The sequence below is a fragment of the Pseudochaenichthys georgianus genome, unplaced genomic scaffold (assembly GCF_902827115.2).
Source record: "Pseudochaenichthys georgianus unplaced genomic scaffold, fPseGeo1.2 scaffold_264_arrow_ctg1, whole genome shotgun sequence".
Classification (NCBI taxonomy): domain Eukaryota; kingdom Metazoa; phylum Chordata; class Actinopteri; order Perciformes; family Channichthyidae; genus Pseudochaenichthys; species Pseudochaenichthys georgianus.
Window position 1 is genome coordinate 349,326 of NW_027262955.1, and position 22,105 is coordinate 371,430.

At 43.0% G+C, this 22,105-nt stretch overlaps 2 protein-coding genes across 4 annotated transcripts; both read right to left on the minus strand.

The window, feature by feature from the left end:
- Window positions 1–394: 394 nt before the first annotated feature.
- LOC117442056 (proton-coupled zinc antiporter SLC30A2-like) lies at window positions 395–8,916 on the minus strand. 2 transcript variants are annotated; one of them, XM_034078057.2, is made up of 8 exons: window positions 8,572–8,916; window positions 6,881–7,068; window positions 6,439–6,585; window positions 3,600–3,753; window positions 2,753–2,990; window positions 1,822–1,927; window positions 825–953; window positions 395–553 (listed from the first exon to the last, which is right to left on the minus strand). In XM_034078057.2, the coding sequence occupies exons 1-8, from the start codon at window positions 8,628–8,630 to the stop codon at window positions 462–464; spliced, it is 1,113 nt and encodes a 370-aa protein (XP_033933948.1). In that variant the 5' UTR covers window positions 8,631–8,916; the 3' UTR covers window positions 395–461. The 2 variants fall into 2 exon arrangements, with proteins under 2 accessions (XP_033933948.1, XP_033933947.1); XM_034078056.2 differs by having other exon boundaries at window positions 825–956.
- Window positions 8,917–10,595: 1,679 nt separating this feature from the next.
- Window positions 10,596–22,105, minus strand: LOC117442057 (dnaJ homolog subfamily C member 5B-like). Of its 2 annotated transcripts, XM_034078058.2 has the most exons (6): window positions 21,932–22,105; window positions 20,697–20,826; window positions 19,089–19,302; window positions 17,962–18,115; window positions 14,208–14,273; window positions 10,596–11,678 (listed from the first exon to the last, which is right to left on the minus strand). In XM_034078058.2, the coding sequence occupies exons 2-6, from the start codon at window positions 20,807–20,809 to the stop codon at window positions 11,626–11,628; spliced, it is 600 nt and encodes a 199-aa protein (XP_033933949.1). In that variant the 5' UTR covers window positions 20,810–20,826; window positions 21,932–22,105; the 3' UTR covers window positions 10,596–11,625. The 2 variants fall into 2 exon arrangements, with proteins under 2 accessions (XP_033933949.1, XP_033933950.1); XM_034078059.2 differs by lacking the exon at window positions 14,208–14,273.

Here is a 22,105-nt window from a genome sequence, read left to right on the forward strand (position 1 = left end):
GTAGTAAAAGTAGAAGTACTCAGATCTTGTAGTAAAAGGAGAAGTACTCAGATCTTGTAGTAAAAGTAGAAGTACTTAGATCTTGAGTAAAAGTAGAAGTACTCAGATCGTGAGTAAAAGTAGAAGTACTCAGATCGTGAGTAAAAGTAGAAGTACTCAGATCGTGAGTAAAAGTAGAAGTACTCAGATCGTGAGTAAAAGTAGAAGTACTCAGATCTTGTAGTAAAAGTAGAAGTACTCAGATCTTGTAGTAAAAGTAGAAGTACTCAGATCTTGTAGTAAAAGTAGAAGTACTCAGATCTTGTAGTAAAAGTAGAAGTACTCAGATCGTGTACTTGAGTAAAAAGTAATGAATTAAACATAAGAAAGTTAAAACAATCATTGAAAGCCAGTTTATTGCAACGTCTCCACAAACCTTTTCTCAGGTAATAAATACTTCAGATAGAATCAGAACCAGCTGTTCAGCGCTCCACCTGCAGAGTGACGCTGCAGAAACCAAACTCAGAGCGGAGCAGCTGATTGGCTGAGGAGAGGACGAGGAGGGGGTCTGCATCTGAGACACACACACAGAGACAGTGACACACACACATAGAGACACACAGAGAGAGAGAGAGACTTTATTACAACATACCTTGTGTGTGTGTGTGTGTGTGTGTGTGTGTGTGTGTGTGTGTGTGTGTGTGTGTGTGTGTGTGTGTGTGTGTGTGTGTGTGTGTGTGTGTGTGTGTGTGTGTGTGTGTGTGTGTGTGTGTGTGTGTGTGTGTGTGTGTGTGTGTGTGTGTGTGTGTGTGTGTGTGTGTGTGTGTGTGTGTGTGTGTGTGTACCTGTGCTCAGGTGTGCAGACAGGAAGTGTTTGTTCAGGTTGAGGCTCCAGACGTGCAGGTTGTGGACGGATTGAACTCCTCTCAGAGACAGAAGACGCTCCCTCACACTGATCACCTGCTCAGGACTCCCTGCTGGGAACACAGACACAGTAACCAGAGGAAGTATTGGAGTACAAATACTTCGTTACTGAACATAAGTACATGTTTCTGGTCTCAGTACTTTACTCCAATACTTATTTTTCTGACCACTTTGTACTTTCAACAGTTTGAACACAAATACCTGTACTTTCTACTTCTTACATGTTGAACTCAAATACCTGTACTTTCTACTTCTTACATGTTGAACTCAAATACCTGTACTTTCTACTTCTTACATGTTGAACCCAAATACCTGTACTTTCTACTTCTCACATGTTGAACTCAAATACCTGTACTTTCTACTTCTTACATGTTGAACTCATACCTGTACTTTCTACTTCTTACATGTTGAACTCAAATACCTGTACTTTCTACTTCTTACATGTTGAACACAAATACCTGTACTTTCTACTTCTTACATGTTGAACTCAAATACCTGTACTTTCTACTTCTTACATGTTGAACTCTAATACCTGTACTTTCTACTTCTTACATGTTGAACTCAAATACCTGTACTTTCTACTTCTTACATGTTGAACTCTAATACCTGTACTTTCTACTTCTTACATGTTGAACTCAAATACCTGTACTTTCTACTTCTCACATGTTGAACTCAAATACCTGTACTTTCTACTTCTCACATGTTGAACTCAAATACCTGTACTTTCTACTTCTTACATGTTGAACTCAAATACCTGTACTTTCTACTTCTCACATGTTGATCTCAAATACTATACTTCTACTTGAGTATAGGATGTGTGTACTTCTACTTGAGTAAAAGATGTGTGTACTCTTACCATCTCACTCAGTAACACACTTACATCTAGTGATTATAATATGGAAGTTATAAAGTTCCTACCCTCCATCAGGACCCTGAACACATCCTTTGAAATGGGAATCGTCGTCCCCAGAACCAGAACTGAGAACAGGAACGTGCAGATGGGATCCGCTACTTTATATTCAGGCTGTGGAGGAAACCACACATCTGATTATAAACTAATATTCAAACACATATTCAACTTCAATTTAAGAAGTTTGGGTTATTTAGATTCCAAAACATGTCTTTTTTTAAACTAGTGGAAAGAAACCCTCGGAAATCCACATCTTTAGGGGTTTATTTGACCGCTCGTGTCTGCAGATTTCTCACAGACGAAGTATTAGTACCCCGGTTCGGCCAAGCGCCAGGGTAAGGAAATGTACCATACCAAGGACACTTAACCAAAAATAAAACCCTCACGGAGGAAGGGACCGCCTAAGGCCTGCTTTCTCCAACACATTACAGCCTGATAATGACAGCTGCACTTCTCTGCCTCGTTCACACATTAAATCAACGATACAACTAGAAAGCGTTTCCTTCAGGTGAGATTTAAAATGCTCTCAGGTTTTACACCTCTTATGAAATGACATTTATTACGGAGTTTATGTCCAGCAGACTCACAGATCGAGAGAAATGCAAAATGCATGAAGTACGGCCTCCGCTGTGGATTTTCTAAAAATAAATACAGTAACACTTTGGTTCAGGTTTAACATCAGAGGTGGATTTAGGATTGTAGGAGGTCCGGGGCTTGAGCCCAAGTAGCCACCCCCTATTTCAAATGTGAAATAGGGCCCCGATTGGGCCAGGGGCAACACTGGCTTTAAGTCTGAATATTTGCAAAAGCTAACCCCCCCCCCCCCCCCTTAGCTAACATGGTTTGTAATGCTAGCATGCTTAAATAAGAGGGTGTAAACATTAGAGTAGCTTAGCATGTTAGCATTAGCATGTTAGCATGGATGTGTTTTTGGCTGACCCTGAAGTGTATGATGGTTGCAGCCAGCAGCACCCCAAAACTCTGCAGCAGATCCCCGACAACGTGAACAAAAGCTGCCCGAACACTGGCATTGTGTCCATGATGGAGGTCAGGGTGAAGGTCGTGATGATGAAGGTCATGATGAAGGTCACGCTGTTTGTCAGTCTGCAGTCTGGCGGGGGGAAAGCTGTGGTTGTGACCGTGTGAAGCTCCGGACTGATGAAGAATCAGGACCATCCTGCAGCGGGAAAAGTGGAGATAGTATAGTTTCAATGATGAAAAAGTACTCAGATCTTGTACTGAGTAAAAGTAGAAGTACTCAGATCTTGTACCTGAGTAAAAGTAGAAGTACTCAGATCTTGTACCTGAGTAAAAGTAGAAGTACTCAGATCTGGTACTTGAGTAAAAGTAGAAGTACTCAGATCTTGTACTGAGTAAAAGTAGAAGTACTCAGATCTTGTACTGAGTTAAAGTAGAAGTACTCAGATCTTGGACTTGAGTAAAAATAGAAGTACTCAGATCTTGTACTTGAGTAAAAGTAGAAGTACTCAGATCTTGTACTTTAGTAAAAGTACTCAGATCTTGTACTTTAGTAAAAGTAGAAGTAGTCAGATCTTGTACTTGAGTAAAAGTAGAAATACACAGATCTTGTACTTGAGTAAAAGTAGAAGTACTCAGATATTGTACTTGAGTAAAAGTAGAAATACTCAGATCTTGTACTTCAGTAAAAGTAAAAGTACTCAGAATGTACTCCAGGTGGAACTAAAGTACCTTAAACTTGTGCTTAATTACTGAGTAAATGTACTTAGTTACTTCCCTCCTCTGGATGTTAGCCGTTTCTACTCACAGCACGTTGACCCCCACCGCCCCCCCCGATGTTATGAGCATGATGAAGCTGTCGATCTCGTAATCTCCATCAGAAACCCTCCGAGCGGCGGAGATCAGCAGCAGAACCGTCACGATCCAGATGGAAAACACCGACAGCAGCATGCCCAGGATCTCTGAGGGTCAGTGGGGGAAATATTAAACAGGTATCACAACGAAACCCAACCGGTTCATTACTGACATTAACACAAGTACTTTTTACATTACAAGTTTTCTGACAGGTGATGATTTAGATATGCAAATGAGGCGTTCAAATGCGAATTGTTGGTGAATTTAGGAGAAATCTGCAGATACATTAAAGAAGTAAAACAATGAATAATCTTTAACCCATAAGAACCCAGACCCAATTCTACTTTAGGGAACATTAAGGGGAACATCATTTAGAGCAGGGCTTCCAACTCGAACACTGAGTGGGCCAACATTACAAAATGGGTGCTAGTGGAGGGTCGGACTGGTTCAATGTTTATTGCAGAACGTATTGAAATGAACTTATTGCACATATTAAACCTGGAACTAACAAAGCTTAACTTATTGCCTATAAAAACAACATTAAACATTAAATAATCAGCTGCATTCATTTCTCATGGCTCTATCTGCAGCTTCTCCAGAGTCACTTCTTATGAGTACATTTCCCCACAGGCCAACAACAGCTTCAACAAAACTATTCCCTCAGAGAGAAACCAAACATGCCCTGCTGTCGTGAGAGAAAGTGCAGAAGGAAGCATCCATTGAGCTCAGTGTGCTGCTCTGAGATGCTAGCTCAGATACTTGGCGTCTCATCAGGGTGCAAGGTCATCAATGTTTGGGCTCAAGGTCATCAATGTTTGGGCTCAGGCTCTGAGCGGAGGAGACCCTCAGGATGGAGGGAAGGTGTGCTGCAATATACCGGCGGGCCAGATCTAATAGGAATTAGAAATTATCCTGCGGGCCGAAATTAAATCCACCACGGCCCTGATTTGGCCCCCGGGCCTCGAGTTTGACACGTGTGCTTTAGACCATATAGTTGAACACATTTCAGTTAGTAACACCACCTAGTGTCAAACGTCTGAAACGTGAGATATGTCACATTGGGCGATAATGGTAAAGTAATGGTTATTAATAACTTAATTAATGAGGATGATTTTTTGTTTGAAATTTCTTTCAACATTCTTTGAATTGAAGAATATATTAACTAAATATCCTTGAATCATGATCATATTTCTAATTGTGACATCACTCTGGATTTACTGAGAAAGTCCCGATGTGAAATTAACGATATTTATCTTATTTGTTTCATATCAATTTGATCAAGAAATTTTTTCACAACAGGTTCAATGTAATAAAGGACATGTTATGTAAGCATTATAATTCTTTTTGATGTCTTTTCTACATCAACATGTCCCCCCGCTGTGTCCCGGTGCGTCCCCGCTGTGTCCCCGGTGGGTCCCCGCTGTGTCTCCGGTGCGTCCCCGCTGTGTCCCCGGTGCGTCCCCGCTGTGTCCCAGTTGCGTCCCCGCTGTGTCTCCGGTGCGTCCCTGCTGTGTCCCCGCTGTGTCCCGGTGCTTCCCCCCGCTGTGTCCCCGCTGTGTCTCCGGTGCGTCCCCGCTGTGTCCCCGGTGCGTCCCCGCTGTGTCCCAGTTGCGTCCCCGCTGTGTCTCCGGTGCGTCCCTGCTGTGTCCCCGCTGTGTCCCGGTGCTTCCCCCCGCTGTGTCCCCGCTGTGTCCCCGCTGTGTCCCCGCTGTGTCGGGGAACTCACGCAGGGTCAGGAAATAAACCCCCTCTCTTTTCCTCCGTACCCAAATCTCTAAAAACGGGGAACAACGGAGCTGATCCAGATTTGCGTCCGATATGACGTAACATCTGAAATGAGGACCCACGGGCCAATCAGAAAGCTGCTATCAGAAACAATGCCCGACTGTTCTGGACATAATATGGTCGGTGTTCACATTAGCATCGCTAGCACTCAGAGCTAACCTGTGCTGGAGAGCATGTGTGTGAAGAAGCAGGAAGTAGAAAGGAACTCACCTTGTGGTGTAACCGGCAAGAGAGAAAGCCTTTGAGCTCCAGGCTGTTTCAGAGCCTTGATAATCCATGATATGGCGTTTCATCACGGCAGCATTTAGTTTAGACGGTAGCTGCCGGGTCCCGCATGAGCTCAGACCCCTCCCCTTTAAAGCTTTATCCCCAAATCAGCACAGATTACCCAGCATGCCTGAGAAGTACTTTAACCAAAATGCTCGTTCACATCAAGCACGTCAATTTGCGTACACGTAACAGCACCGCGCGTTCAGAAACGCATGTAGTGCTGAACACGTAACATGAACGTGCCGGGCGGCGCGGTCCCGTGGGTTAGATGCGCGTTCATAATGCCGAGGGAAACAACTCCCAGAATAACGTTATTAGCACATTTTTACAACTTGAGGACCGAATGTTTTTAATAAGGGCTGAGTGTTCATACTGGGTCGTTTATTTAGTTTAAAAAAAATTATCCAACGAGTTACAGACCACTCTTTCCCCATGTAAGTCAATGGGAAAACGTGTTTCCGGGCCCGGCAACCAAACGGAAGTGTAGTACCGCCGTTTGGCCAGCACGAGTATTCTCATCTGCGTCCGGCGCACTTCCTGGGGGCTTGCTCATGGCCCATGGACATATTGGACAGGTTGTTATTCGTGTCAAAAAAGGTCATAATATAGTAAGACGTAAACAAGTTCTCAAACTGCTCGGTGCTGCAGCTGCATGTCTTTAACTAGGGCCACATGTTTAATAAGTAAAGCAATGATTTATCTCTAAATATGATATTTCTGCTTTAAAGTGCAGAGACCTGCTCGATGCCATCCGAAAGTCATGGAGTCAGTCTTTGGTCTGGAGGAGAGCCACAGAGAGAAGCAGCTGATGGAGATGCTGCAGACGTCCGTCAGCAGGTGCGCTGCGTCCGTCATGATGGCCAGACTCTGAGCGAAGTATCCACCTAAGGGGTAACAGTGTCATTTGAACTGTTACCGGGCAGAACTGGGCAGTTAGTAATACTTTAATTGACTTAATTGATTACTGTATCTGTTAATTGATCCAATCATATCCTGTTGAAGTGAAGTTATGAGATGCATTTATCTGTTTTAGGATTGGTTGATATTGTGAAGAATGTGATGTCTGGATATGTTTTAGTTGTTACTGCAGGAATAATGAAAAGGAAAACAAATATTTGGTATAAGCTGTAAATAATAGTACAAAAATGTGTAGTTTTGTTGGCTCCTCCCCCTTCTCACCGACCACCTCCCCGGTCATGAAGACGAGGCTGACGACGGCGGCCATGATGAGCTTCTTCCTCGCCGAACGCCTCGCGACGCTTTCCTCCGGCAGAGTGTCCGAGTCCCTGCAGAACCGGGAGGGAAACCCCGCGTCTTCGTCTGCACCGGATTCTGGGTCTGAACATCTGGGTTCTGGAGAACTGGACCTGAGCAGAGGGGGGGGGGTATTATTGTTTTATTCAGAAATCTAATATTGAAGTCAAATTGAGATTCTGATATTTTCAGAAAAAATAAGAAATATATATTTTTCAGATTCTTTAAAAAAATGTAAATGATAAAAAAAAGAAAGTCTGAAAATATTTTCAAGACTCTTTAAGACTTTGACCTCAACGTTCTGCGAATAATAAAAGTAATATATTCTTTCATGAAAGTGTTCAGTGTTCCCTAGAATACTGAGGAGAAAAATATATAACTTATTTTCTTTGAATTTCAGAAATTCGACTTTAATCTGAGAAATAAATCAGAAATCTGGGGAGATTTTCAGATTTTGTTGTTATTTTCTTCCCTGAATTGTCACTTTAATCTCAGGGCGGTGGTCCTTAGGGACTCGGCTTGGCAACTGGAAGGTCACCAGTTCAAGTCCCGGCAAGACCAAGTGCTACCGAGGTGTCCCTGAGCAAGGCACCGTTCCCTGCTCCCCGGGCGCCGTACATAATGGCAGCACACTGCTCCTAACACTAGGATGCGTCAAATGCAGAGAAACCGTTGTGTTACATAGAACCTGTACTACGTGACAACAAACAAACAAAAACTGAGAGAAAAATAAATCTATTTTTGTTTTCGGAAAATATCAGAATCCCGACTTTCTTCGCAGACATCTAACTTTGATCTCAGAACATCTTAAGGCACGGACACACCAGGCCGATTATCGGCGTCGGTGGGCGTCAGGCCGACGATGAGCGTCGACACGCCCTGCTCAGATTGGTGTGTCCCGGCGCACCGTCGGGTCTTTTCAGCCGGGCCGTCGCCTTTTCGGACGAAAACCGTCGGCCAAAGGCTGTCGGCAAAAGAAATCACTCCGATTGGCTGTTCAGCTAACGAATCAGTGCATGAGAAGCGAAACGGAAGTGAGGGACCCAAACAAACTATTAAGAAGGCAAATGTGAGATTTCTTTTAACTCCAGCTCTCGACAGGTTCGGGAAAGCCCCGTGAGCTTCTCGCTGTCGAGGGAAAACGGAACGCACACGCTATTTGTTGTTTGTTTATATCACGCAGTCTGTCTTCCGGTTGTTGCCTCTTTTGAATGACGAACACACAATACCGCCCCCTGCTGGTAAGGAGAGTTATTGCCACTCACGAATGCGCAGTTCGTACGTGCTACTTGGCCGTCGGCTGAAGTCTTGTCGGTGTGTTCCAGTGCGACACATGGCCGAGAGGCAGAGACGCGAGGCCACAGTCGGGGTCCGTCCGTGTCAGTTCTTTGGGGTCAGCTCGGTGTGTTCGGGCCTTTAGACTTTTTTCCAGCATTTTGAAATTTTCAGAAACCAAAAATAATTTTTTTTTTCTTAGAGTTCAGATTTTTTAAGTCAGACATTTTCTTTTTCAGGATTCTAACTTTAATCACACTTTAGGTCAGATCTAATGCTGCCCGGATCCCCTTCTGTAGCGTGAAGCCAGACATGAGAGGATTAAGATTATAAAAACGTACCGTCTGAGAGGATCCAGATGAATCAGAAGCTGCTTTTCAGAATCCTCCGATAGCTCCATTTATTCTGTCTGTCCGTTTCAATAAAGTTCAACTGGAGCTGGTTCTCCTGTAAACTGGTTCTCCCTGTGAGTTTAAATAAAGTTCAATTGAAAATTGGTTCTCCTGTAAACTGGTACTCTGGTTCTCCTGTAGTTTTAAATGCAGATGTATCTGGAATCCTTCCACCTGCTGCAGCTCTCTTTTCTCCCAGAGGAGGAGCAGCAGCAGCCAATAGCAGGCGAGCTCAGAGCAGCAGCAGCCAATAGCAGGCGAGCTCAGAGCTGCAGCAGCCAATAGCAGGCGAGCTCAGAGCTGCAGCAGCCAATAGCAGGCGAGCTCAGAGCTGCAGCAGCCAATAGCAGGCGAGCTCACAGCTGCAGACGTCACAATGAAAACACAGATTTAAGATTTCAAGACATCTTTATTTTATCAGACAAATATTTTACAGAAATAGACATTTTGTCAAAGTTTAAAAAATGGCACAATTAGCCGAGGAATGTTGAGATGATAAAAACAAATATATATCTATTTTTTTTCTGTTTGTTTTTAAAGTTTGATTAAAACAACAAATATATAATATATTCATTGTTAACATTTGATCCAAATAATTGAAAAATAATCCCAATAAAAAAAAGTATGTAATCTGGCACTTTAGTGGGTTTTCTGTCGAGTAAACAAAACATTTCTAAAATTGTTTAAATTTCAATCGAAGTCAGAATAAAATAATCTAAAATTAAGTTTTTTTATATTTGTACAAAACACAGAAACCTGACCTTCCCACACCCAGCAGATAAACAAACACAAACATGATGACATAAGTTAAGGAGTTTTATCTTAATATACACTTAATTTGTAATAAAACCTCCAATGAAAAATATACCTCTGAATTTACATTTGGCCATAACTGTGTTTTAGCAGGAAGTGTTGTTCAGACGATAAGAAGGAGCTTTATCAGTACCTTAAGAAGTATTGGAGGTCAACGTAAGAAGTGTTGGAGGTGACCTTAAGAAGTATTGGAGGTCACCTTAAGAAGTATTGGAGGTCACCTTAAGAAGTATTGGAGGTCACCTTATGTGCAGGAACAGCAATAAGAAAACAAATGAAGGGAAATACGCTTTATTTTTTAGATGTATGTGCCTTAGATGTCTGTGTTTTACCTAAGTATGGAGCTGAAGTCAAGCAATAAGTAGCCGAGGTCTGCAAAACGACTGCAAAGAAGGAAAAGCGCTATCTTAGCTTAGCATAGAGCAGTAATACAGGCAGAAACAGCTAGCTTAGCTTAGCATAGAGCAGTAATACAGGGAGAAACAGCTAGCTTAGCATAGAGCAGTAATAGAGGGAGAAACAGCTAGCTTAGCATAGAGCAGTAATACAGGGAGAAACAGCTAGCTTAGCATAGAGCAGTAATACAGGGAGAAACAGCTATCTTAACATAGAGCAGTAATAGAGGGAGAAACAGCTAGCTTAGCATAGAGCAGTAATACAGGGAGAAACAGCTAGCTTACTATAGAGCAGTAATACAGGGAGAAATAGCTAGCTTAGCTTAGCATAGAGCAGTAATACAGGGAGAAACAGCTAGCTTAGCATAGAGCAGTAATACAGGGAGAAACAGCTAGCTTAGAATAGAGCAGTAATACAGGGAGAAACAGCTAGCTTAGCATAGAGCAGTAATACAGGGAGAAACAGCTAGCTTAGCATAGAGCAGTAATACAGGGAGAAACAGCTAGCTTAGCATAGAGCAGTAATACAGGGAGAAACAGCTAGCTTAGCATAGAGCAGTAATACAGGGAGAAACAGCTAGCTTAGCATAGAGCAGTAATACAGGGAGAAACAGCTAGCTTAGCATAGAGCAGTAATACAGGGAGAAATAGCTAGCTTAGCATAGAGCAGTAATACAGGGAGAAACAGCTAGCTTAGCATAGAGCAGTAATACAGGGAGAAACAGCTAGCTTAGCATAGAGCAGTAATACAGGGAGAAACAGCTAGCTTAGCTTCGAATTAAGACAGAAAACTAGAAAGAAACGCTATCCTGGCATTGCAAAAGTAGGCTACCTTACAATAGGAAGAAACGGCTAGTTTAGCTTAGCATAAAAACTGGGAAATGTGGACATGAAATAGGAAAGTTAGCAAGGCTCTATTTTTTCTAACTGTGGTTTTAAGGGGAGTTGAATTCTGGAAGTCAAAACAAGAGATACCCAAACTCCCAGAAACGTATTTTCAGGGCGTCTCAAATTATTAACGCTTATAGTGACGACAGCGAGTTTTAAAACCATGCTAACTTTCCCAACTACTTCCAGTCATTATGCTAAGCTAAGCTAAACACATCCTAGACTGCAGCTCCATACTTCATATTTTGTGGGTGTATTTTTGTTACTCTAAATACAGTTTAATTCAAAAACAAGTTATGATTATAAAATTATTTGTTGGTGATTTTTATCTAATTCAATGCCTGAAAGTAACACAAATATGGACCCTTGTCTTTTAGGATATAGTGCTGTGTTGTCAATTAAAGACTAAGCAATTAAACCCCTAATATTGTCTAAGTTTTAGAAGTTTCTAAGCGTTTCTCCCAAAATGTTGATTTAATCCTGTCTTGTCCGTCAGCATCTCTGTTAATTCTACTATTTATTTACATCCAAACATACAGATGTCACAATACGCTGTTCATCATTTCAAAAAGCCCTATTTTCTATAATATGTGTTTATGTGCAGCGTGGCAGAACCCATCGAGTGGTTGGCTTTAAAGATAACATTTTGCATTAAAAAGTTTCGAAACATTTCGGCCGTCTTTGAGCCGAAACGTCGTCAGACCGTCGCGGCAGCTTTTCGATATTAAAGTGCACAAAGACAAATATATTCCAAAGCTTTGATCTGCATGGCTTTCGTCCCTGAAGTCCGACAGGAGATGGGACCAAAGACAAACCCACTGGTAGTTTAAAAAAAGGAAAAATATGGCACAATATCACCACTAAAAATCTCTCTAAAGCGGTCGCTGATGGTCGGGGTTTCGTCCAATCACTTGATGCCGTTCGTGGCGTGAGGCTGAATCACGATGGGTGCATTTTCACCTGCAGGAAGAAAAAAAAAGGACATTTATTAAGTTTCTACCGTCTTATTTCTAATTTTGCAGCAAAGGCAGCAACACGTAGAAGGTTGTTTCAAATGGAAAGCGTAGATGAGGATACACTTGGCCACATTAAAGAGAGGATTGTGCATCGGTACGGAAGAGGATTAGGGCCACAAGTGAACTAAAACAAATATATTTATTTTCACATGTGGTCGTAATCATCGTCCATGCATCGGGAATGTTAATCGAAATAAGAACGACTTTCCCCAGAAGGAAATTAGCTTTTGTTAGAGTTGCTTTAAAAGTTAATAAAAAAACAGAAGATAAAAGTAAAATTTGTGCAAATAAATATGTAAAATGACAATCCAATAATAAGATATTCTACCTTCAGATATTTTGCTTTCCATCAGGTATCACGGATTCATATAATAATGTTAAGCAACAGCGATAGAGAGGCGAAGTCCCGCCCATCCACTTCCGACCCATGGGACCTTATTTATCAAAGTCAATGGAGAGAAAGATTATCTCTCGATCCCGTTTGAATTGTGCCACGAATTAAACACATGATGTTTGTCAATCTTAACAATTTATTTCCGTGTCAAAAAAAGTCACAGTTTGTCGTAAAACTGTTGAAATAAAAGACTATGAAAAATACGCAACTAGAAAGACTACAACTCCCAGAGTCCCGGTCCCGCATGCTGGCTCTCAGGAACCGACTCACTCCCCTTGTGTGTGTGCAGAGCTCTCAACGCGCCCAGACTTGCAGTGATTTCCACCTCGTTTAATACTTTCCGCCTCGTTCTGAGAGAAAGAAGTGAAATATTTCAACGTGACGCCGTCTTGGTGTGTGGAGCGCAGGGGCGCCGTAAGCGGGTGAAAAGGACGATTCTAAGGGCCCGTGACTGACAAAAGTAACCTTTCATCAATCATCAACAATTAACATTAATATATCGTCATATTGATGAAGTACTCACTAAACTTATGATTCATTTAACTTTTTTTCTTCCAAAAGTTAATTATCCAAAGCCTCGAACACCCCCCTCCATTTACATGTAATGGTTTGGTCCTGCCTCCAAACGCTGTGCGGCACCGGCCCTTTCTAGCAGAGTGAGAGCATGTGAGGATGCTAGTACTTACGTGTGTACGATGTCTTACGTGTGAAGAAGAAGCCTTCATCACAGTTGGCATAGGGGCATGGCAAAAGGCACACTGAGGGTAACACACATTTGATAAAATAAAACCCGTCATTGTTTGTTCAAACCTAATTTATGGGAAGTCTTTTTGCAGTAACCTGCTGACCCTCTCCTTCAAGGTCGTGAAGGCCAAACAGAGCCACAGAACGAAGCAGCCTTAAGTAGAGGCTCAATCAGTGGGAACACCTGTGCGCAATTGGAGCATACCATGTAGTGCGTGGGCGCGGGGGGCACTTTTCTTGCAAGTATAAAAATGTTATTGTTTGGGGCTTCTGTGGTCAGAGAGATAATATGTTGACCTATTTTGATGTGGTGTGTTTGGGTAATTTGTCTTTGTAGATTAGAATGACATTGGTTAGGGGTATACATAGTGGATTATCCTAGGGGGAGGGGCTTAACATGTATAAAACCCTGGCCACAAGTGTTTTGAGGGAGTCTGACTGTGGCGGTAGAGCAGAGAGGGACCAGGTATGTGTCCTCGACCTGTATGTATATAGCAGGATTTTGATTTCTTCCGGTACAATCCTTGTTACTTTGCGTTTTCTCAGCACGTTGGTGTTAATAAAAGCACCTAAGGATACATGTTTGGTGACTCTAGCCATCTTATTTAATTCCTAGTTTTTTCATCGAACCTTTTTGTAACATAACGACTAACAAAGTCAGGCTTTCAACAAAGAAAGGACAGAAAGACGAGAGAGGGACTAAAGGGCGACAGGATGTCACCCAGTCTTTCAAAAGAAGAGGTGGGTGTGGTCCATGAGTGGTGGAAATCAGTCTGTCTGCTAAGCGTAGTCCGTTGTAAATAATCATTGTAATGTTTTGCTGACATTAAGTTCTGTTAATATCTTCACAGAAAATTCAGAGGTTTTTCATTTCACAAAATCCCTAGCGGCGCCCCTGGTGGTGCGAGACGGGAGTTGTAGTTCATCGAGCTGTTTCAGTTTTACGTCACAATTGTATTTTTTTGACTTCCAAAATGATCTTTTAAATGGACAAACATCACGTGTGTAATTCGTGGCACAATTCAAACGGGATCAAAAGATAATCTTTCTCTCTCCATTGACTTCAATACGACTTGTTCTGAGAGAAGGTCCACGGAGGAAAGGGAGGAACCTCGCCTCTATAGGTGTAAGCAAGCACACGTATTAATAAGCAACACAGGAAACAACGATACAGCATTTTAAAACGGCGTCCCGTAGAAGTGGTAGGAAGAAATGTTAGCAAGTGATTCGGCAAACAAAGCCAGGAGCTGCTGAAAACCAAACCTCCTCGATGGTAAAGCTTAAAGCTCGATGTTCTGTGAGTTAGTGAAGCAGCCGAGGAGAACTGAACTTTACCTGCGGAGTTGACGACTGTTTCTGAAGTGTCAGCGCTCGGCTGAATAATTATTACATGGTCTGCCGCTGTGAAAAAGAAAATGCAACGCTGAGAAAACCCCTCTACTTCTCATCAGTGTTTGCACCCGCCAAAGGCCAAAGGTGTTCCAACTAGGGATGCACGATATTGGGTTTTTGAAACCGATACTTTCCTGCTTCTCAAGACCGATTAAAATCTCTCACTCTCACTCACACACACACACACACACACACACACACACACACACACACACACACACACACACACACACACACACACACACATACACACACACACACACACACACACACACACACACACACACACCACACACACACACACCACACTACAACACACACACACACACACACACACACACACACACACACACACACACACACACACACACACACACACACACACACACACACACACACACACACACACACACACACACACACACAACACACACACACACACCACATCCACACACACACACACACACACACACACACACACACACACACACACACACACACACATCCACACACACACACACACACACACACACCACACACCACACACACACACACACACACACACACACACACACACACACACACACACACACACACACACACACACACACCACACACACACACCACACACACACACACACATATATATATATAGAGCGGTGTTGGGATGACGCATCGCATTTAGCTGAGGCTTTTATCCAACGACTTACAAGAAGTGCGTTCGACCAACAAAATACAACCTTGAAGAAAACAGAATCATAAAGTACATCAGGTTTCATAGAGCCAAGCATTTCAAGTGCTCCTCAACTGGCTTTAGAGAAGCCAGTCCTTTATTAGTATATAAGTGCTTTGTTAGTAGTTCTATCCTCGAAGTGGAGTCGAAAGAGATGAGTCTGGAAGGTGTGTGAGCTTTCTGTGGTCCTGATTTCAATGGGAGCTCATTCCACCATCTTGGAGCCAGGACAGCAAACCACGTGTTTCTGCTGATGGAACTTGGGTCCCCCTCGCAGCGAGGGTGCAGCGAGTCGTCTGGCTGATGCAGAGCGGAGTGCACGTGCTGGGGTGTACGGTTTAACCGTGTCCTGGATGTAGGAAGGGCCAGATCCATTCACAGCATGGTACGCAAGTGTCTTGAAGTGGATTCTAGCAGTTACCGGAAGCCAGTGGAGGGAGCGGAGGAGCGGCGTGGTGTGGGAACATTCAGGAAGGTTGAAGACCAGACGAGCCGCTGCATTCTGGGTGAGAGAGGTCGGATGGCACATGCAGGCAGACCAGCCAGGAGGGAGTTGCAGTAGTCTAGGCGTGAGGTGACGAGAGCCTGGACCAGAACCTGCGTGGCTCTCTCGGTCAGCTGGGGGCGTGTCCTCCTGATGCTGTAGAGCGTGTATCTGCAGCAGCGGGTTGCAGCAGCGATGTTTGCAGTGAAGGACAGGTTGTTATCTAGGGTCACTCCCAGATTCCTTGCAGTCTGAGTCGGGGAAACAGAGGGGCCGATGTTGATAGTCAGGTCAAGAGTGGGACAATCTTTTCCCGGAAGGAAGCCGCTGGTTCCCTTGACAACAAAGCAACGGGATTCCTCCAGAGGGTTTAGGAAAATAGCTGGAAATAAGGTCTGTGGAAAAACCAACCTGTTTGATGAATCTCCACACGTCTACTTTTATCATTTTCTAATCGTAAATCTAATGGCCAGAAGCAACATGCTAACGTGGTGCTATAACTCACACGTGTCAAACTCGAGGCCCGGGGGCCAAATCAGGGCCGTGGTGGATTTAATTTCGGCCCGCAGGATAATTTCTAATTCCTATTAGATCTGGCCCGCCGGTATATTGCACCTTCGCTCCATCCTGAGGGTCTCCTCCGCTCAGAGCCTGAGCCCAAACATTGATGACCTTGAGCCCAAACATTGATGACCTTGAGCCCAAACATTGATGACCTTGCAATGTTGGCCCCCTGTGTGTTCGAGTTGGACACCCTGCTATAAAGGAGCTACAGGCGAGTCCAGCAGCACGACTTCAACGTCACGCCGACTTCAGATCCAGATTCAGACACTCAGATTCTAGATGGAACGAGTTGAAGCGTTTGTGTGAACACTTTGCAGGAGGCAGGGACTGGCTTTCAAGCAGAACAGAAACTAACTCAGAGGAGTGTTCACGTGTTCGGCGTAATGACGGCCTCCACGACTTCTGTAGTCCTGTTCAGCCGCTTGGTAGCAACCATCGTTTCTCAGACACGTCCACTCTTCAGAAATCACCAGCGGGGTAGTCTCCTAAACCCTACGGAGAGATCCCATTGGCTCTGAGACCAGGGAACAGGAAGTGGAGACATGCTGACTCACTTCCTGGTTTCAGGACTCGTTCCTGCACCGCTCGACAGAAATCCACCACAACCTCTGACAGCGAATTCTGTCTGAAACACGGAAAGGGATAAAGCCAAAACGGCTCTGACGTTGGGAGAGTTGGACAAAGTTTGACAGCCAAATAGTGACTTGGTGAGATTCTTGTGGTTGTGAAACGCAACAAGCACTTTCACAACCACCTCGTTGTGAAACGCAGCCACTTCGGCCTCAGGTGCTCGAGAGCAGATGGGGGAAACGCAGGGAGATCAACGTGTGGAAACAAGTCGTCCTTGCACAAGGGGCCGTGCCAGTCTTCTCTCTCACACAATGGAAAATGTGTGAAGTCATTGTTTTGTCGACCTCGCCGTCTTTGTGATTTGTATAAACTGCCGGTTAATTCTGTCGGTATCTTTCTGTGGGGTTCGTCCACAGAAAGGATGAAGCCGAAACCACCCCGACATCTCCTCTGCATCGTTTCCACTTTCTCAAGCCTCTCTTCGTGATCTGCGTCTCATGAGAGTTTGGTATTTTCACGTGTGTCTTGGAATACAAAGGGACTAGAGATGTCCCGATCCGATCACGTGATCGGGGATCGGAGCCGATCACGTGATTTTCAAAAGATCGGAAGAAAAAAAATTGGGGGTCGGGATTTTTTTTTATTTTTTTATCAAATTTTTTATTTAATGTTACAAAACAAAAATGACCACGTTCACGTCTTAAAGTCATCCTGAGGACTTAGCTTTGGTTTAAAATTACACAACATCATGTATGTGTTGCTTCTCTTGGGCTTGTTTTCAGACCTGCTTATCCCTCTCAAAGCAACAGAGTGGGCGCAGTGTCTAATAGTAGCAGCAAGCTAACGAGAGGCTACGTTCAGCTGGTGACTCGGGAGTCGGGACGGAGAACAAGTCAGGAGTTTGGAAGTATTATAAAATTGAAAGCGAAGGCAGTGTAACAGCCAGATGCAATGTTTGCAAGGGGGTGGAAAGAACAGAGCTACGTTCAACACGACCAATCTAACACGCCACCTGAGAAACAAACAGCAACAACAACACGACGAGTACACAGCGGCCACTCGGGTAACGGCACGGAGACAACCGACACTTTCAGAGGCTTTCAAAAGGAAAGAGAAACGGCCCCAGAACAGAGAACAGCCAAGACAGCTGAACTCATCGCGTTGGATGACCGGCCTTTTTTCCTCTTGATGCATTGCATAAAGATCGGATCGGGAAAAATTGGTATCGGCAGATTGTCAAAATCAAATGATCGGAATCGGATCGGGAGCAAAAAAAGGCGATCGGGACATCCCTAAAAAGGACAACACGTGCCGTTTCAGATAAGCCAGCAGCTGGATCAGCCTACCTGCGTCCTGATTCCTGATCTCCGCCTCCAGGTCTTCCGGGTCCACGTAGGCGAAGTTTTCCTGTTCTTCGCTCGTCTTGCACTTCCCACAACAGAAGCAGCAGCAGCAGAAGCAGCAGCAGCAGGTGAAGATCCCGCAGCAGACCACCAGGCCCTGAACACGGAGGACAGGAGAGAGCGGCTGGATTAGGACGGGGGGCGAATCAACAAGTACGAAAACAAGTTGCAGCAGAAAAGCTTCGTCAATGATCTACGAAGTCCCTTGAAATAGATTTAAATACATTTCTACAACGCCGCTTCAATTAGGAACGGGGCGATCCATAATTATTGCAGTTTTATTTATTTTTTGGGAAATCAACTTTTCGGTTGGTCAATTCTTTTGTATTTGTTTTAGGTCAGCAATTTTTTATTCAACGTTTTTTTAAGTCAACTTTTTGTTTTAGTCAACTTAATTTTTGTCTAGTTTTTGTCACACAAAAAATGCAGGTAACTTTTTTTTACGTCAATGTTCTTTGCTCAGCTTTTTTTTTATTGGTCAATATTTTTTTAAGTGAACTTTTTTTTTTTTTTTTGGTCAACATTTTTTTCAGTTAACTTTTTTTAAAAGCATCCCTATCATGCAAAATGCACTTTAGTACGTCTTTTAAACATGACTATGTGTCCCCGGTGTGTCAGGGAACTCACCAAGTGTCACAACACAACCCTCTCTATTTCCCTCCGTACCCAAATCTCTTAAAAAGGGGCTGCAGCGGATCTGATCCAGATTTGAACACTTCTCTGACGTCACAGAAGTGGCGCTACGGCTATTGGGCCAACTCCACCAATCAGGAGGAGACGGCCACGGACATTGCCGTTCGAAAGCGCTGGAGACGCTGTAGTACATATGCCAGGCCAGTAGATGGCGCTGTTCTCGCAGAATCAGCCCATCAGCATGATCTGTTTGGTATTTTGAAAAGTATAAATATGCCTTATAGGTATATAATAGTATGGTCCTACACTATATCATTCAAATATAGCATGATAGGTCCACTTTAAGTCAATGGTCTTTGCTCAACTTTTTTTTGGTCAACCTGATTGAAAAGTTTTTCGCCCGTCGGCCTCCATATGACATGCACGTTTCCTCTCACCTTGAACCAGCACTTGGACATGAGGAAGTAATATTTGACGCTCTCGTCCCCAAACTGCTCGGCGACGTAGAGTCCCATCGAGCCGTACTCATCGTAGATCTTCCGTTTGTTCTCATCGCTGAGGATGGAGTTGGCGTTGTTGATTTCCTTGAATTTGTCCGCAGCCTCTGGGTTGTCTGGGTTTTTATCCGGATGATGCCTCAACGCCAGTTTCCTGTGAATAAGGGAGTGAGAGTATAACTTAGCTTTTTATTAGCAACCTCCCATTTTAAATGTTATTTTAGTCTTTATTATTTACCTCCCTTTATATTGTTTTATAGGTCTCAATCTTTTTATTTGTATTTATGTTGTAGCTACTAGGGCCGTACCCGAATATCCGAATATTCGATCGTTGGAGTATTATTCGGGTTTCAATTTCGTTATTAGGATATTCGTTTCTCCAAATGTAATTTATTGAAATCTCTAATATCATCGTAAGAGCTTGGGCCTCTTCGGGGGTGCTAACACGTAACCATAAATATTATCGTTTACTTTCTCCGTCTTTATATGTAGATATGACTTTTCTCCGTCACGTTGTTTCCAAAGAACTTCCTGTCAACAGCGCTACCTCTCCTTCAAAATAAAAGCATGTCCATAAATAGGAAGCCAAGCCAAATTACACTTAAGACACAAACAACGAAAGTAACACAATGCCATATCCTTTTCAATTTCAAAGAACACAAATTGGGTTAATAACTATAAAACAACAATACTGTAGAACAGGGGTCTCAAACTCAAGGCCCGGGGGCCAAATCCGGCCCGCGACTTTATTTTATGTGGCCCGCAAGAGCTTGCAAATAATATAATACGTTTATAATAGAATATGCCCATAAACTACATGTCCCACAATGCATCTCGTTTTGCGACATGCGCACTGAAGAGACTTGCAATTATTTGCCCTGGACTTCTGCTTTAAGTTATTATCCTATCTGATAATAATCCAATTCAGAGGCAATAATGTAATATAATACATTATTTTATATATATATTATATATTTATATAGTTACAACCGGCCCTTTGAGTGCAACCTTTATGCAAATGTGGCCCGCGATGAAATTGAGTTTGACACCCCTGCTGTAGAATAACTAAATTGATGCCGTGAATACACCGAAATACACGCGTTGAAGCGGTTCGCTTCGCGCGGGCCGAATATTCGCTGCTGATTACTACCGAATATCCGGAGCCCGAAAAATGGTATTCGGGACAGCCGAATAGCTATATGTTCACTTTGTTTTATATTTCATATTGTTGCATCGACTCGGTTGTCTTGTGTCTTATCCGCCAGAGAAAAACCATCAGTTCCTTTCCATTAGTGCACTCAAAGGGCCGGTTGGAACTTTAAGACTATATAAATATACATGTATAAATATATAATATATACAAAATAATGTATTATATTATTGCCTCTGCATTGGATTATTAACTGATAGGGTAATAACTTCATAATTAACTACGTCTGAAAGCAGAAGTCTGGGGCAAATCGTTGCAAGTCTCTTCAGTGCACATGTCACAAAATGAGATGCATTGTGGGACATGTAGTTCATGGACAAGTGATATTGTGAACACACCTGTACGCTTTCTTTAGTTCCTCTGGCGACGCTCCTTTCTTCAAATCAAGGATCTTATAAAGGCTTTCTCCTGCCGTCGACATTTTACGCTGAGATCTGTTTTGGTCCTCCATGATTCAGGATCTGGAAGCTGGAACAAGTAGAATATAAAGATATATATTATAGGAGAGGACTCTTTAAAGTAGAGACACTACATACTGATATACACCTGAACATCAGCAGGAGAGGACTCTTTAAAGTAGAGACACTACACACTGATATACACCTGAACATCAGCAGGAGAGGACTCTTTAAAGTAGAGACTCTACATACTGATATACACCTGAACATCAGCAGGAGAGGACTCTTTAAAGTAGAGACACTACACACTGATATACACCTGAACATCAGCAGGAGAGGACTCTTTAAAGTAGAGACACTACATACTGATATACATCTGAACATCAGCAGGAGAGGACTCTTTAAAGTAGAGACACTACATACTGATATACACCTGAACATCAGCAGGAGAGGACTCTTTAAAGTAGAGACACTACATACTGATATACACCTGAACATCAGCAGGAGAGGACTCTTTAAAGTAGAGACACTACATACTGATATACACCTGACCATCAGCAGGAGAGGACTCTTTAAAGTAGAGACACTACACACTGATATACACCTGAACATCAGCAGGAGAGGACTCTTTAAAGTAGAGACACTACATACTGATATACACCTGAACATCAGCAGGAGAGGACTCTTTAAAGTAGAGACACCTGCACCTCGTTGTTCCCATTGTGCGTCTCTTATTATCTGCGTAGTTTCTTTATCTTATCTTATAGACTAGTCTCTACATTAGGATTAGCATGTTAACTCAATAAAAACGAAACAATAAACAATTAAAAACCCAGGCCAGCTATATCAACTTGTATCTCTGGGGGGTGAATAATAACAATTCCTAACTGAGAACAAAGTCACATTTAAAGCACTTTTAATTGCTTATAAACTCTTTGAGGAAGTAAATAAAGCAAAATAAAAGGTGAAGTACAGCATGCTGGGAGTCCAGACAGCCCATAATATTAGCTATAATGCTAGATAAACAAACATAGTTTCAGTTAATATAAAAACGCACTTTCCTAGAGTCAGATATTTAACTTTAAACACTTTCATTAAAGTTAAATCCTGCCGGGTGACGTCACGACCAACTGCTAACAGAGCTAGCTCACTTTAGCATCAGCGTTAAATCTCACCTCCTGGAAGATGTCCTCTTTCTGTGTCAGATCATAAAGTCCCGAGTGTCTCCTCTGCTGCTGGTGCTAACGTGTGTTCCATAAAGTGGTGCAGTTTGTCGGGTGTTATCTTTTAAAAACTTCTCCTGATGAGAAACAGAGGAAAAAGTTCCGCAGAGAAGCAGGAAGTCACCC

What these genes read in the sequence shown, in the direction of transcription:
- LOC117442056 (XM_034078056.2), bottom strand. Translation starts at nt 8,630, where the DNA reads ATGGAGCTATCGGAGGATTCTGAAAAGCAGCTTCTGATTCATCTGGAT. An exon ending in CATGACCGGGGAGGTGGTCG is followed by an intron (nt 6,586 to 6,880) that starts GTGAGAAGGGGG and finishes GTTACCCCTTAG; the next exon opens with GTGGATACTTCGCTCAGAGT. An exon ending in CAACCATCATACACTTCAGG is followed by an intron (nt 1,928 to 2,752) that starts GTCAGCCAAAAA and finishes TTTCCTCCACAG; the next exon opens with CCTGAATATAAAGTAGCGGA.
- LOC117442057 (XM_034078058.2), bottom strand. Translation starts at nt 20,809, where the DNA reads ATGGAGGACCAAAACAGATCTCAGCGTAAAATGTCGACGGCAGGAGAA. An exon ending in GAACTAAAGAAAGCGTACAG is followed by an intron (nt 19,303 to 20,696) that starts GTGTGTTCACAA and finishes CCTTATTCACAG; the next exon opens with GAAACTGGCGTTGAGGCATC. An exon ending in AACAGTCGTCAACTCCGCAG is followed by an intron (nt 11,679 to 14,207) that starts GTAAAGTTCAGT and finishes TTCTTCCTGCAG; the next exon opens with GTGAAAATGCACCCATCGTG.